This window comes from Brienomyrus brachyistius, chromosome 19 (genome assembly GCF_023856365.1).
Source record: "Brienomyrus brachyistius isolate T26 chromosome 19, BBRACH_0.4, whole genome shotgun sequence".
Lineage (NCBI taxonomy): Eukaryota > Metazoa > Chordata > Actinopteri > Osteoglossiformes > Mormyridae > Brienomyrus > Brienomyrus brachyistius.
Genome location: NC_064551.1, coordinates 6,238,798 through 6,255,710, shown reverse-complemented (window position 1 = coordinate 6,255,710; position 16,913 = coordinate 6,238,798). Strand labels below are relative to the sequence as shown.

Sequence of the window (16,913 nt, the reverse complement as noted above, 5' to 3'; positions counted from 1 at the left end):
ACTATCCGGAAGTCAATTATATGTAGTGTCTTTAACATAAAGTGTAATAGGCGACAACTAAAAAACAGCTACAAGGAATTTAAGCTGGAGAAATATTTTCAAGATTTACAAAGTTCATTTGTACTGAAAACCTTATTATTATGTTTTCGAGATGGGTGAAGTGTGACCAGGGGCGATTCTAGAAATTGACCCTTAGGTGGCTCAGCCCTCGTAGGGTTGCCACTTTCAATCTGGAGAAATTACGGGGAAAATAATTACTCAAGGGACCTGAGACAAAAAATAGGATGGCTGAAGCACTCTTAAAAATGGTATAGAATCGTCCATGCATGGGTGTGACCTCCATGCAATACAGTGGGATGTAACTGTAACGGGAACATGCATTTCTGCAGCTGCTGTACAGCACTGTCCTCTGCCACACAATCCTGATATGAAACACGCTGCTCCACATTAGCAGCAGAGCCGTAGCAGCGCTCGGCGCACGACCGGTAAGGACAATCCCCCTCCGACAAACACACCCCCGCCCCACCGGAGGCTCGCGCTGCTGACTCGCTCCGCGTGCGGCGGTGACGTCACGGCCTACAGGAATGGCGGCGCAGGCTGTTCGGGGAAGCGACCTAAAGAGCCCCAAACTTTACTGCTAACGCCGTTTGCGGAATTACAGAGAAACAGCCGAGAAAAAGAAAAGCCAAAGCCGGAAAGATACCGAGGCGAGCTGCACGGCACTCGAATCGCTCCCGCCGGGCGTGCGGCGCCAGCGTCGGGGTCCAGGAGTTGGGTGCCGACTTTGTGTTGCTCTGCTAGCTACCTGGCTAGCTAATATAATCATATATAGACTTGCAGGCTACGGTTAGCTGGGTAAAAGTTGCATAGCCGTATAACTGGGCTATTTATTTTATTCGGGAAGTTTTAAAATACAGCGGCCACTTGTAGCAGGGTTCGCGGCGGCAGCGCAGCGAGCGTTAAGCCGAGGCGCGTCGCGCTTCTCGCTCTTTGTGGTCGCTAACGCAGCCGGGTTAGCCAGCTAGCCAGCCTGCCCGCCCGCGGCGCTTTTATGCCACAATGGAAACTTTAACCCTGAGCGACGTGGAGCAGAAATATTACTCGGATCTGTTCGTCTACTGCGACACGGACAACACGAAGAAAGTGGCCTCCAGCGTTAGGGTTCGCGACCTCTTCCGAGCGGCCCAGCTGCCGAACGAGGTGGTGCTGCAGGTATCCCTCCGCTTCACGCATCTGTCAAGCCGGGGGTGGGTGTGTTGGTGAAGGGCTAAGGGGGTGGGGTGGGGGGGAGACGCCGGGGCTCCGCTGCTCCGCTGCCCCGCTGCCCTTGCCGTGTTTCTGCCGAATGTACCGTCCTGTCAGCCCCTTCGCCGTGTCTTTGAGGCTTGCTGGAGGAAGCCGAGGGGGGGCTACGCCTTCTTGGGTGTCCGTCTTGCGGCCGGGACAGCTGTGTTCGGCCGGGGGAGACTGATGCTCCTGTCCGGGGAAGCGCAGATCGGCTCTTTGCGGGGTTTATGGTCATTTCCTGGCGTATGACTAAACCGCAGTGCGTGGGGTTAAAGACTGGACGCCTTAACTGGGCTGATCCCCCCTTTTTTAACCCGCATGAATAATGTCACTAGTTTCCATGATCTAGCAAAATGTTTTAGATGGTAAACTCTACGTGGTTGGCGTGTCCACCTTATCCGCCGTTCCGCTCCGGCAGCCAGCATCCTGTATTTCTGCACTTTATCGTAACCTCAATAAGGGATGTGGCCGCTCTTTTAAACATGCATGCGATTCTGCGCCCTGGTCGTGAAAATTCACTAATCATAATTATAAATGATATATTTTTTTTCCCGGCCTACTACTGCGATTTAGTCTAGATGACAGACGAGATTGTTGGAAATTAATTAGGTTGTTTATTCCGGATCCCTGTACTTCAGCTGTCCATTCACTGGCGATTAAGGGAGAACTGTGTGGGTCAAGCCGGAGACACACCTGTTTACCGGCTTCGGTGGGTGAGGCTGTATTTAATTGATCAGTGCTTCGTTCAAAGAGTGTTAATCTCGCATAAATGCTGGGTTTTACTAAAGCGATGGGAATGACACGCCAGCAATAAAAAAATTCATTAAAATGTACGTGTCATCTGAGAATGTTACGTGCATTTCTTCGCCTCATATTATAGGCATGGGTGTGTCTGGCTGATGCATGCTTTGAATCGACATTTATTCCAAGTTTTCCTGGTCCATTTTTTCATAAGGTCACAATCGCTGCCTGCGTTTTCTTTGGACTCTATTTTCCTGTTCGGCACCAACTGTCACAAGGGAAATGTTAAACGTGCCCTTTATCTGACTTGTGTACTGCAACTTGCATAGATTGTATCCGGTACATGAAACCTCGCCATGTTTGGCTCTGTCATCAAATTTTTTTTATTTTTTGTACAGCGCTATTCCGAAATCTGGCATGTTTAAGACAGTAGTGTAAGTGTTAATTTTTTTCAACAGAAGACAAAGTTAAACTTATCTGTTCAAATGGTGATGGTAGATCAAACTACAGCTGTGTTTGAAATTAGTATGAAACTGTAGTAGCATTGCTAAAGTTGTTTCCTTTAATGTCCCTGCCTGTGCATCATTGTTCTAGGACATCCTCTTGTCAAAGTGCAACTTCCTCTTTCCTGATGAAATGTTTGGTCAGCAAAATCCCTCATTCTGGTAAATTCTGTTACCCTCAAACAGATTGTCGGTCCACCCCCAAAATTTTGTTTTAAATCACTTTTGGTTTTATATATCATTCTCTCACGAGGTAAAGTAATACATTATCAATTTTGAGTATAACATAATTATAAATTTTCTATACTTTCTGTAAACAGACTAACGTGAAATGAACTGAGATAAAAGATAACACTGCCATCTTTTAATCCCTGTCATCACTAAACATAAACTGAATTAAAACAAAACTGTGCGTATGGAAGCTTTGTCCGTTTACCTTTGATCGGCTTAATTAAAATATTATGTATGTGCATGTCAGTTTGATGTAAACTCGTTTGTTTTTATGAATGCTTCAGCTTATTTCTGAAAATGGCCCTGAGGTTATTGGTAAACTTGAAACCAGGTCTTTGGCGAATTCTGCAATGAAGCTGTATATAAGGGCAGCTGTGCATTATGCAAATAGACGGCAGTGTGTTGCCGATCAATTTACGCTCAGTGGTGTTAAAGGGCTACTATTTTTATTTTTATTTTTGCAGATCAAAGAGCTTTGCGGAGCTACGCGCCTTGGGCACTTTGGACGAAGCCAGTTCTACATTGCATTAAAACTGATAGCTGTGGCCCAGTCAGGCTTACCACTGCGGGTGGAAAGCCTAAACACTGGTAAGCTGGCCTGTTTTCAGTCTTCATTCTTATTTCTAGATCAGTTACAGACTTAATAAGTTACCATTGTTTCTTCTTTAACCTGAATTTTCTAGGCTTGTTAGTTCTTTTGTAAGACACTGTCCTGTAATTTAGTTCGTGAAGTAGGCCTAGTTTATAGAGCTCTACATGTAAGAATCACAGCTTTGAAAATCATTAACTGTTGTAAGAGATCGCAACACATGCCAGCCATAACGAATGTTGCATCATATTGCCATGGTCTGTGCTTCATTATAAATGTACATGGGACAACAACCCAGTAAGCCGGACGTGCTGGGAAGTTAATGCTGCTCTCACATCTCCGCGAGCTCCCTTGTATGCTAGAATCTGTTCGGTACAGCTTTAGCGAACGTTGTGTCCATTATGATGTTCACACAGAGCGTATGGAGTGTTAGCTCGTCAAAAATGACAAAAAACAAAGAGCGGCCAACACTGATGGATTTTCGGAGATAAAGGATGAAGGGGAAACTGGGGAAAAGCAGCGACTGAGGATAAGCAGGCAATAAAGACATCCCTGCAGGGTTTGAGATGCGAGCAGGAATGGGAAAGCAAGTAAAACAGGAAATTGCGAGCCTCAAGCAGAGGGCTGGATCTCCGGGATCCTAGAGTGCAGGCCAGTCATGTTCTTCCGCTGCGGGGGGAGGCTTAATACAGTCAAAAGTTCTTTTCATGTGTCAAGTTGTTTATGACAGTTATTCACTAGTGTGAATATTTTCTAAATCGACATTATCTTTCTCAAGCCAAGGAGCTCGCTTACGTCTGTAGACTAGATGAACTGCCTCGCAGCTTCTGACGGGATTCTTGTTTTTTTCCAAAGAAGCGTTTTAGAATTTCTATCGCAGAAATATTTGACGCACACTTTGTAGTCTTAAGTTTGTTTTTGTTTTTCTTAAACTTTTAAGCATTACTAAGCATCTTAATAATGTTACTAAGCATTGCATTTGTACAGGATTTCCTGGTATTTACCCATTTTTTATACCCGTCTATCCATTTTTATATATCAATTCAATTATTTATATATACACACAGACACACACATAAAATATTTGTGCATGTGTGTGTCTAATTTTATCTGGTTCTTATCTGAGAATAAGTAGTTGACTGAACCTAGTTATTGCAATGAGACACTGACAAGACATTAAACTTTTAAATAGCTACCTACTAGGATGCTTGTTTAACATCAGATGAACATGCGTACGTCTTTATGAAACTGTATACAGAGTGGTTAGTTTGACATGTTGCCAGTGATTAAGTGGGTTCTTTGTTACACACTTGCTGCCGTATTACGCGTCATTAGTTCACGGTCTACTTATAGTACTGCTCCCTGGTTGGTCTGTGAGCTGTAGTCCACATTATGTTAGGGCATTATGTTACACTCCCTCCCACATCTGCCCATCCACAGTCAAGGACTTGCCTCTGCCGTGGTTCGGCGTGGGAAAGAACGAGCAGGAGGTGAGACACGCCGCCCTGTACTCAGACTCCGAGAACCAGGCGCCTTACTCCGGCGTGATCCCGCGGCCCCCGGGCCGAGCGCAGCCCAAGAAGACTCAGCCCCACGAGTCTCTACAGCCCTGCGTGTCCACGATAGACTCGCTGGTGAGCTCCGCCTCCACACTTTCCAGTGGCGACGAGGGGGGGGGGGGGGGGTGGGGGGTGGAGGAAAGTGAGACGCCAGTCTGCGAATGGCCGACGCTTTTTGATGGAGCTGACAGCTATCACTAGGGATTGTGACATTTTTTGCTTTTTTTTAATGGCAGTTTTATATTTGGTCACATGCTTATCGCATCTGGAAGAGCGGCACGTAAATTTGCATTTGGATTGTTGGAATGAACTATTTTGAGCCGAGTTCGGTCATTTTCACGGTACTGAAAGGCACTGTCTAAAAACTCTACGTGCATGATGTTAAGGAGTGGCTTGTTCATCAGTCTCTCTCTTAAGTGTTATCAAAGAATGGGTCTGAATTGCATTTTTCTTTCCGCGCTACTGACCTTAAAGGACATTGGATCCTTGTTGGAGAGGGGAGAGGCGCATACATCAAGTTTTTACAACGATGAAATATCCTGTCTTGTACATTAAAAGTCCTTTAGGTATAATCGCACAGAAAAGCATCACAAGCTAATATGCTAGCCTGAACTCTTGGCAGGGAGAGGAGCAGCCTAGATCTGTTGGTAATGCTGAGCAGACAGATGACCATTCTGCTTCACCCCCGTAGCCCGACACGACCTCGCCTGTGGGCTCCCCGACGCAGTCCCCTCCCACCTCACCCCATACCTGGAGGAAGCACAAACGGCAGGCTAGCGGAGGTAACTCGGAACGTCAGCCTGTGGTAACCGGCGCTGTTTGGGCCCCCTTCGGAGAGGCACAGTCAGGTACTGCAGAGTTCTGCTTGGCGGTGACCTCCCGGGAACGCTGGGTACAAGGCGATGGGTCACATGCAGACCAAGAGTTGTTAGCATCTGCTAATTGCACTTAGCTAGTTTTCACTTTTGTCATATCAGCTTGTGGTGACAGAACAGTATGGAGTCTTCTCTTAAACTTTTAATGATCTTTCTTTGGATTGATTGATCAGGTTGTAAACAAATGACTAAAACACTTATAGTAATTTAAAGAATATTTTAATTAGTGAATGAAGTGGACATCTGACATCTGAAAAACCTATTCAACCTGTTTCCTATTGAGGTGGGAAAGGTGAACATTTGTAACTCGGGCTAGATTTTTTTTTTTTGTGAACTGGTTTAAACTTTGCATTATTTTATTTTAGTTATCTTTTTTAGGTTAACCTAGGCAGCGGTGGTCAGTAGTCTTAGTAATGCTACCCGCTGGGCGATTCGCCCAACACGAACCCCGCTGAGAACATGCTGAGCCGTCTCTAGGCAGCAGGTGGCATGGAGGTCGCTGTGAGGTCATGTCAGAACGCGGAGCGTAGACCATCAGCAGGCTGCATGTGGCTGCTCCCCCAGCTGTCTCCGACTCTGCGTAAAGCCCTAAAAATTGTGTAAATTGTGCCAGTCAGGCCGTGAGAGGTAATGAATTGGTAAAATTTCTTATTATAAAACAGCATCTGGACAAATCCAGCTTGATGAATTGGTGATGTGCTTTCTGTGGTTAAGGCTCATAAGGAATGTACCTGGTGTCTTGGTTGATTGTTTTGTGTCCGTGTCCCCGCCCCCCCTCCCCCCCCCCCCCCCCCCCCCCAAGGGCCAGTGACGGGTGACGGGATGTGGTCGCCCCCTGTTCAGGAGAGTTGGGTCAGTTTCACAGACACGCCTCCCTCTAGCACACTTCCCACTGTGCACCCCTCGTCAGTCCAGGTACGTCTGTGGCATCTCTCTATGCATCTGATGGAATGTTCCGGTGGGTTGGTGGGCAGTGGTGGAGCCTGAGGGAACATGCATCTGGGGATAGTCCCACATTGAGAGAGTCGCATGGCTGAAGGGCAACCCGAAAGCCCGCTGGCGAAGGCATGTTTCACATATAAACAGAAGATAAGCACTTGTGTTATTTAAAGTCTTCCCAACTCGTGTTCTACAGCAATGACTAATCACTTTTTACGTTTTCAGAGTTACTGTGCTTCGGTTTTATCAAAGTGATTTAGAGGAACCAAAAATGTTTTTGCACTTTGAACTCTAAATATCTTTTTAGTCCGATGGTTTTTTTTTTCTGCCTTTGGTTTGCTTTATTTAAGTCTTAAGTCACAGTACGGACATATTGACATTCTAGCCTGCAAACTCGGTAAAAATGTTAAAGTCAGTGCTATTTGTCAATAACGGAAAAGTCTTCTTCTTGCTGAGTGTACGGGACGTGCTGTGTTTTCTGTGCTTTTCTCAGTGTTTCGCTGTTTTCGTTCTGTCCCTTGACGCGGCCAGGAGGGCACGACGATAAGGATCGCGGCCTCTGCTACAACCTCCAATGAAATCCAAAGGCAATCCAGCAGTTACGACGACCCGTGGAAAATCACCGACGAGCAAAGGCAGTATTATATCAATCAGTTCAAGACCATCCAACCTGACCTGAATGGCTTCATCCCCGGTGAGTGGCCTGCTTTCGGCGTGGACTCCCGTGTCTCTTACGCTCATTTAATTCCCGCCCTCAACGTGCTGAAATTCTCCATTTCAGGCTCCGCTGCCAAAGAGTTCTTCACTAAATCGAAGCTGCCCATTCTCGAGCTGTCTCACATTTGGTAAGTCTGTGTCAAACTTGCTTTCATGGGCTGAGATGTGAGGCTATAATTTTTTTTGTCTATATGAGAACAGCTTCTACTCAATAAAAGCTAAGTTTTGGGGTCAGGTCACCTATCTGTGTTGTCAGTTGGGTCATAACCGGGCTGATTTATGTTTTTACTTACAGTTGAAGATCCACCTGTGTGTCTTTACATGCAAAACTCCTTTTTCTGTTTTAACTCCCTTAGGTGAAGATACTATTTTACTGACTCTTTGAAAGAGGTTCTTACTAATGTCAAACCAGAGGTTTTTTTTTTATAGATGTTTTATCTTAAACGTCCTATTTAGAATGTTTTAACTGTTTGTAATTTTTTGTAGTTATTTATAAAGATTTTACTTTTCAAAATGTTCAGTCTGTTTTAATATCCACGTACTTTCCGTGAATATCGGCCTAGGTTGCTGTCGAAGTAACTGACCACTTTTACTTCATTGCAAAACTGATCTTTGAAAATAGGGAAAAAGGTTTGTTTGTTTTTCTGTGCAGTGTCCTATTGAAAGTCTGTGTACAGTGTCCCCTGTGGCGGCAGTACAGTGAAAGGGGGAATTCCTTTTTTACACTGCAATGATTCCTGTTTTGGTTATTCTCTGCGACCGTATTTACACACTTTGCATTTCAGGGAGCTGTCAGATTTCGACAAGGATGGCGAGTTAACACTGGACGAATTCTGTGCGGCGTTTCACCTGGTTGTGGCGAGAAAAAACGGCTACGACCTCCCAGAGAAGCTTCCGGAGAGCCTGATGCCCAAACTCATCGACTTGGATGACTCCGCGGGTGAGAGCCACTTGTGTCTTGCTTGTTTGCCGGATTACTTGCTGCCACTTCCTACCTAATGATTGTTTTAATCATTCACCACTCATCCCGGGTGTCGTGCGATTGAATTTTTCATGTGCTGTTGTGAGCTCCTCTGAACTCTCCACCCTATGTTGCTCTCTCAGAAGTCCCAGACCAAGTCCAGGAGGTCGGGTACCCAAACTCTCCCGTGGAAGTGACTCCGAATAAATCTCCCTCCATGCCTTCGCTCAACCAGAACTGGCCGGAGTTGAATCAGAGCAACGAGGTTCGTCAAGCTCTGTTGGTCATCGTCGCAAAGAAATTGGTTCACTCAGGGGTGACCGCCATTCATTCTTAAGTTACCTAGTGATTTACACCAGGTACTTGAACCTGTTCCATTGTCTATTTACCACTTCATCGCAGAATCCTGCATTAATATTAAATGAGGTACTTGGTGGTTATTCAGATCTTGCCCTCTGAGTGGTTTAATAGACCTATTTTGCTGAGAGATTTTATCTGCAGATAGTTGGAATCTTACACTCTGTTGTACTTCTATGCAGTTCTTTTGTTCTTGCTATATCGTAATATAGGCTGTCAGTCTGTAACTTGTTAGAAACTTGTTAGAAGTAATTTCCGTGTTGGTTTTTTGTGCAAATATCATCTTCTTATGATCAGGTTCTTACTAACTGAGTTCATCGCTCTCTCTTGCTCACTTTTGCTAATTGATCGTTATCGAAGATGCATTCATTCCATCCATCAGGGCGTCTCGCCCCCCTCCTTCCAGTATCCACACAATGCTGATTTTGTCTCTGCTTTCCTTCAGCAGTGGGAGACTTTTAGCGAACGCTCGTCAAGCTCACAAACTCTGACCCAATTTGATTCTAACATTGCACCAGCTGATCCTGTAAGTGAATCACTGAGTGTGCCTGTTTCATTAATTGTTTTATTAACTCCGCCCCCCCCCCCCCCCCCAGGTCACATGCTAACGCTATGCACAGCAGATGCAGTATGGCATCACCTGTCAGTTACAAGCATGCCTTTATCAAACACACCTCACAATTTATGCTGCCAGTCTTTGCTTTGAATGTCTGTTAAATGCCAGGCAGAATGATTTTTTTTATTCATGCTAATTAAGAATTTACTTCAAAACACTAATTAAGTAAAAGGATCCTATGCTGATATTGATCCATTTCTTAAATGGTTTTTCCTTCCATTTATACATTAAGTTGTAAAAGTTTTCAGTCAGTTCAGAAACTGCTTAATATCTAAGTAAACGATTGGTTTTAACCTCTCTTTGTGGATGACTAGATGACATTCTGTTATAAGGAGTCTGACGTGTTTTGATGCATGTTAGTATTTGATCCTTTTGCAGTTGTAACTGGTATATTTAGTCATGTAGTTTGGCTGCCATGTTGGATTTGCGGAGGTTTACCCGGGTGAACAGCTCGCGGGTGACGTGGCGCGAAGGCTGCCAACCGGGACGTGTCTTTCCCTTGCACAGGACACGGCGATAGTGCATCCCGTCCCAATCCGCATGACCCCCAGCAAGATCCACATGCAGGAGATGGAGCTGAAGAGAACTGGAAGCGGTAATGGCCTCCTCCATCCCCATCTCGGTGGGGGCGTCTTCCTTTAGTGTCCCCTAGGGCAGCGTTTCCCAGCCCGGTCCTCGGGGACCTCTAGACGGTCCACCTTTTTGCCCCCTCCCAGGTCCCTGCCAGACGGTTTTTATTTTTGTTTCCCCCCAAAACTCAAAAACATGGACTGCCTGGAGGTCCTTGAGGACTGGTTTGAGAAAAACTGCATTAACACCCAATAGCCTTACTGCCCCCCTTTGAGTTACTGCGGATCCTTATGTACAGTGTTAATCTATTAAGCATTGCTATACCCCAGCACTGTTGAATTCTTGAATCTGCATGGTCAAAAGGTTGTTGATCAATTATTTTTTTTGGAACACTTGCGAACAGTGCTAGTCATGCGAGTCACTGTAGTAAATTACTGCACAGTTATAATCTTTAATTCTAATTAGCATGACTTAATGTTCCGGATGCAGAATTTAAAATTAACGAAAATGTTTATTTGTTGGTGGGAAGCAGTGGGAACCCTTTTTTTGTCATATAAATTGAAAATGTCTTTAGGTACAGAGCGTAAGCCAAACGTGTGGTAACCGTGGTATATGTGAGTTAATGCAGTGTAAGTGGGTGGGTTTTTATTTTGCCTATGCAGCCATGTGTTTAAAAACATGCAATTCTCAGCTTGTCGTACATTGACCCTTACTCAGATTGCATATTCTATTGCTGCTCTTATTTAACGCATAAAACACATGTATAGGAACACCGTATTTAGAGACCATGAAAGCGTCTTGCAGGATAGGAAATGTGTAACAGAGTCCTGGGCAATGAGTTTACTGTGGCAGGGTTTTCCGTTCAGGAATTACTGGGACTGGACAAGCACAGCACAATACCAGGAAGTAAAGAGGGCAAGATTCCAGTGGGGGGATGCAGTGCAGATCTCAGGCTGGCACCAGGATTGTGGTCTGCGTCTGTGAGAGCAGAACGTACGCGGTTATAACTCTTCATGTGTACAAGGTCCCCTGACCTGAACTATGACTAACAATTGCAGGAGTCTTTCTGCCTTACCGGACCGTTTTGGGAGATGTTTGCGAAATGCGCACAATATACAAACATTCTGCTTTTGTCGTCTTCTCTTCGCAGACCATGCTCATCCCACAAGCCCTCTGATGGCCAAACCACCTGAGCTGTCAGAAGAAAATAAGCTGGCAGCTTCTATAAAGTTCGGAGCCAGCAACACCGTAGGTACGCGTTTGCCTCCCCGAAGGGATCCGGCTGCAGCTTGGCCGCATCCAGAAGCTCTAAACCGCAAAGCTGCCGTCGGGTTACATGTAGTAGTTCAGCTTCCAGACGCCGTCAGCAGTTTGCACTGCAGAGTGTTAGGTGGTCGGTGTTTGGTCTCCTTGCTTTAGCTGCATATCCTGACTTTTCTCGCATTTGGAGAAGGGGGTTAATCTTCAGGGAAATCTTTCATTTTATTTCATTTGCAAGCATTTTTTTTCCTCTAGATAGTTTGTTTCACTAGATATCTTGTAATTTAGCAGTTTTTTTCACTAGGTTTTCACCACACCTAGTTCCTTGCCGCGAGGTCACAGATGCTGATGCGACATTAGGGATCCAAGTACCTACCTGCCCGTCTTGATGGAGGTTTTCCTGTCTGTTCTCCCTAGGGCTGCAGGTTCGGTGTAGGAAAAGGCTTTGAGGCCCATTGTGTTGCGTCTTGGGGAAAGCTGTCCAGAAGTTAATGCCTTTATGGCCTTTTTCCGTCCAATCAGGTGACTGTTACAGCAGCTCCGATTCCTTCACTTCGGATCAAGAACCGATTGCGAGTGTGGTGACGAGGCAGAGGTCGGCTCCCTTCTGTTTCCTGTGAACAGTCTGTTTTCACCCCGAGTGTCTGTTTCACTATATATATATATATATATTTAGATAAAAGTCAGAGTGTTTGTGAGCGCTCCTCCTCCGACTTCCTCGCAGGTCTCATTCGGGTACGTCTCCTGAAGGGCTAAAGGCAGTGGCCCCACCCCCACCGCCCCCCCGGCCCCACGCCTCGCACTCCAGGTCCTCGTCTTTAGACATGAACAGGAGTTTCGCTGCTGTCCCTGCAGGTACTGATGCAGCTGCTCTCTCCAAAGACTTCCTTGGTTTTTATTATTATTATTATTTTTTTTTTTTTTGCATGCGGCAAATCTGTTTAACCCCCGCCCCACTCCCCTCTCCCCCCCGTGCTGGGCCCCCCAGGACAGCAGCAAGCCGGAGTTGTCCCCTATGCCCCGGCCGTGCCCCCCAGGCCGCAGCCCACCCAGGTTCGTCCATTTTCACACCTTTCACACGCTTAGAGTTGCAGTCACTGCCGTAATGCAGCATTTCCCAACACGGTCCTCGGGGACCCACAAGTGGTCCACATTTTTGCTCCCTCCCTGCTCCCTGCCAGACAGTCCACATTTTTGCTCCCTCCCTGCTCCCTGCCAGACAGTCCACATTTTTGCTCCCTCCCTGCTCCCTGCCAGACAGTCCATATTTTTGCTAAGCCTACCAGGGGCATGGGGAGGTCAAAAACATGAACTATCTGAGGGTCCCTGAGGACCGGATTGGGAAACACTTCTGTAATGAAGCACCGAGTTATTTGACTTTTTGCCCTTTACCTGCAACTTCTAGTGTCGTCAAATGTGCTGATTGATGAATGGCTTCATATAAACCCATAAGAACAGCACTTTTCCCCACCTCTGGTGGAAAAAAGCACTAGAATATGGTGCTTCTTGCAGTCTCTACAAGTCGTAATTTTTTTGTAATAATCTGTAATAATTTATAGCTTCTGTGACATGAATATATATATATATATATATATATATATATATATATATATATATATATATATATATTTGCTTATATTTTAATTTAATTTTCATTGACAATAGCCGGTCCTTTGAGGGGGAACTTGCCACCTTGCCACTGGTTGCCTGCTTAACCTGTGTGACCTCTGACCCCAGGCCGCGGGCTCTCATGCACACCGCCCGGCGGACGGCGACAGCCTGGGGCCCCACGCCAGCACCTCGCCCCAGCAGATTCCCGAGCAGCCCAACTTTGCCGACTTCAGCCAATTTCAGGCCTTCGCTGTGGAGCAGCCTTCGGACGAGACGGAGAAGCACGCGGAGGGAGCTCAGGTTAGTGGGGAGCCGCCGCCCCTCCGCCACAGGCTCCTACATCCCAGCGTAACCAGGCATCCAGATGAGATACGTCGGTGCTTCAATGGTACCCAACTACTCCCCCTGCTGGCTGGCGTGATTCTCATGAAGAAACTAGAGGCAGCACCGATATTTAACAGCGATTTGACTCACCAGTCGGAGCCCTGCTTGTTGTACCCTTGGATGAGGTAGTCAGCCAGGATTATTTCAGAAGAATCTTCATATATGAGTAAGCCAGGTATTGCTGTCACTGTGTATGAAGGTGATGACACCGATCACGCTAAGACCTTTGCATTATGGGTATTTGCACAGAGCGCCTGTCGTCTGCCCACGCAACCGGAGAAGTCAGGCGAGCCGGCGGCTTCGTCACGCACCCCAAAGGCCGATCCTCAGGCCGAGGACAGGGCCGCAGCTACTGTGAACTCGGTGCGTAGGAGAGTGTGCTCTGGAGACGCGCATTAACAACCGGCGAGAGCCATTTGCATGTTTCTGTCGATCTGTAAACAAACTGGTTCTTTCTAAAGCTCACAGTCGCGCAATACAGCACTGTGCAAAAAGTTGGGAAGCTGAGGTGAACATCACTTTGGTTCCCAAACCTCTCCTCAGGGCCATCCTAGTCAACCCATGCATTCGGTAAATTTCACTGCCAGCTCGCTCGATTGGCTAAACGTAGTTAGCTTTCGGCCGAATCGAAAAAATACACGGGCATATTAGATTGTGGAGATTTTAGGAGAGGTTTGGAAATAGCTAAGCTGACACACACAGGCATATTATTGTAGTTTTACAGCAAAATGAAGATTACGGTTAAAAAAAATTTTGCACAGTACTGTGCATAGAATCCAGTTTATAGACCAAAAGAAATCTTCCATCCATCCATCCATTTTCCAAACCGCTTATCCTATTGGGTCGCGGGGGGTCTATCCCGGAAGCAATGGGCACGAGGCAGGGAACAACCCAGGATGGGGGGCCAGCCCATTGCAGAAAGAAATAAGAAGAAAGAAATCTTTTTGATGAATAATTTCTGCTGACTTAGTACATGGTGATATGGAGAGGTCTTGTTCCATGCTTTTAAGATGTGCTCAGATTTGCTCGTCACATCTCCCCAGACCAAAGGGGCCACACCCCTGGCCCCGCCCCCAAAGCCTGTGCGGCGGAGGTTAAAGTCGGAGGATGAGCTGAGACCGGAGGTGGAGGAGCACCTGCAGAAGCCGAACGTCGTGCCGGCCGTGCTGAGCACTCAGCTGTCCATCCCCAGGTATGAGGCCGGGCTCGAACTGGGAAAGGAGCAGCTTATTTCGCCATTGTCCAGGGAAGTTAGCACCTAGTTACATGCTGGTACCTTATTTACCAGGTAACATTTTTTTTCGTTATTATGCAGGTGCTCAGCAACTAATCTAACAGTACGTTTGCTTACATTTATATGGTGCCAGCCAGGTATTTATCCACTGTATTTGGATTACTAACTCAATAGTGCAGTGACGTCATTCCCTAATCACCGACATATTCGCTGTCGATTACGTGACGTAAAGGTTCCTGTGTCGTTCACCAGGTCAGTCGGTAAGGATAAAAAGGCCATACAGGCCTCTATCAGAAGAAACAAGGAGACGAACACCGTGTTGGCCAGACTCAACAGCGAATTGCAGCAGCAGCTGAAGGTAAAGGATGCTGGGTACCGCGTTACATGAAGGGCACCTTCAAAATGCTTTTATATCGCAATCATAAAACGTTCAGGACACCTTCATAATGTATTCATTAAGTATTCATAAAACATTCATAAACATCATGTATGTGTACCTTAACATCCTAACATCCCTTAACAGCTGTAATATACATTATATAATAACAAACATTATAATTGTATAACCATGTAATGCTTCTTATTAATGTATATTAAAGCTGTTAATGTATATTAGGATGTTAAGGTGTACTTACATGCTGCTTATGAATGTTCTATGAATGCATTATGAAGGTGCATGAATGTTCTATGAATGCATTACGAAGGTGCATGAATGTTCTATGAATGCATTATGAAGGTGCATGAATGTTCTATGAATGCATGACGAATGCACTGTGAAGGTGCAGTTAATGTAAAGCGTTACCGGATGTTTTGAGAACCCTCTGGTAGATAAACCTTTTGGAGAGTGTATAAATGAATATTGAAAACTCGTCAGAAAGAGCCTGAAGGCGTGTGCCTCTGTTGCAGGATCTGCTCGAGGAGAGGATATCATTGGAGGTGCAGCTTGAGCAGCTCAGACCGTTTTCACACCTGTAATGCGCACGTCCGCATAGCTGCTTCTGGTTCAGACCTGACCTCTGCCAGGATGCTCCAGTCCACCTCCCTCCCACCTCCCTCCCACCTCCCTCCCACCTCCCTCCCCCCATCTACACCTTGTCTATACTTCAGCTGACTCGCCCCTGCAGACGCCGGAGGGCCATAGAGCACGTTAACCTGGACCGTTTCGGGACAAGAAGCGCCCGGCACCCGTGCAGCTGTTCCCCATAATGTATGTGCAATTGTAAGAGACTGGGTAGACCTGTGGGTGGCAGACTCGCGCATGGGAGGCGGCCAGTCGTCTTGGCGAGAGGGCAGGCCGCGGAGGAGCTTGTCTGGGAGACGCTTCCCTCCGCAGCGAGGTCAGGAACGCCATGGGATTATCCGGAGTGCTGCAGCAACCATGAAGGCTTTATTTCCGAGTGTCTTTGGTCCATTCTGGACATATCGTACCAATCTGTACTCTCACGCAACAAGGCTTCTGCTTCTCGTTTGTGTGTGTGTGTGTGTGTGTGTGTGTGTGTGGGTGTGGGTGTGTGTGTGTTTTTTCTGTTCTCTTAATTTCACATAGCCTTCAGCAGTTAAAACTAACAGGATGAGTCGCCTGCCACCCCCCCCCCCCCCCGCGTATGATTCACGACAGCCAGTTTCTCCTTTTTAAACCCCCCAGCCTTCCTACACGGACACTGCCCTCTCCTTAACACAGTTCATCATCTGAGAAAGACCTGTTCCAGGCAGAGTTTCCTCATAAGAATCTGAAGTTTAATGGCTGCACTTTCTTCCACCTTCCACCTGGATCCCATTTTGACTCATTTTGAACACATCTCCTTTTTTTAAAAAAAAAGAAAAATAACCACCTGTTCTCTGTCTAACCCTAAATACCGGCTTATGTTGGCGCCTAAAAGTCTAGTATGATCTGATCATGTTGGCACCTGTTGGTTTTTCCATGTCCTTTTCTCGTCTCTCCCCATCTTCTGCTCATCTAAGCCTTATTTCTGGCATTCAGGTTTTCACTATATATATATATATATATATATATATATATATATATATATATATTTCTCCTGTTGAACCAAGGCGAGCCTTTCTCCTGCTGTTCAGGTTGATGTACTGTATAAGGGGTATCTTGTATATTGTATGATACACACCTTTGATCTCATATGTAAATTTGCATTAATTGCTGACTAACAGCAAATATTCTATTTAATTGCTTATATTATGGCTGTGAGATCATAGATGTTTAACTGCATGGATGTGTCTCTGCAGAATGAACTAGCCGCTGTGTGATTTTTACGCAAGAAATAAAAACAGCACAATATTTTAATGGCCTCTCGTATTTCCCAGAAGCCTGTTTATCAAGCAGTCATAATGAAGAACTTCAAAGAGATGCTCTTAAGATTATTTTCCAGCATTTTGATACTTGATGGGAATAATAAAACTAAAGTCAATCCACAAGACTTGACCACTGAGCTTCATTTTAATTCACTTTTAAATTTAGACCATT

The 16,913-nt window shown here is 45.9% G+C and overlaps 1 protein-coding gene across 3 annotated transcripts; it reads left to right on the top strand.

Annotated features, from left to right (window-relative positions):
- Positions 1-544: 544 nt before the first annotated feature.
- Positions 545-16,864, top strand: reps1 (RALBP1 associated Eps domain containing 1). Of its 3 annotated transcripts, none has more exons than XM_048985239.1 (20): positions 545-1,212; positions 3,227-3,350; positions 4,792-4,985; positions 5,602-5,692; positions 6,588-6,700; positions 7,256-7,418; positions 7,506-7,569; positions 8,227-8,381; positions 8,546-8,667; positions 9,205-9,285; positions 9,883-9,970; positions 11,096-11,197; positions 11,728-11,800; positions 11,930-12,060; positions 12,194-12,258; positions 12,943-13,116; positions 13,450-13,563; positions 14,244-14,392; positions 14,687-14,792; positions 15,341-16,864. In XM_048985239.1, exons 1-20 carry the CDS (start codon positions 1,060-1,062, stop codon positions 15,407-15,409), a joined length of 2,331 nt encoding a protein of 776 aa, XP_048841196.1. In that variant the 5' UTR covers positions 545-1,059; the 3' UTR covers positions 15,410-16,864. The 3 variants fall into 3 exon arrangements, with proteins under 3 accessions (XP_048841196.1, XP_048841195.1, XP_048841197.1); XM_048985238.1 differs by having other exon boundaries at positions 5,602-5,758; XM_048985240.1 differs by lacking the exon at positions 9,205-9,285 and having other exon boundaries at positions 5,602-5,758.
- Positions 16,865-16,913: the final 49 nt, after the last annotated feature.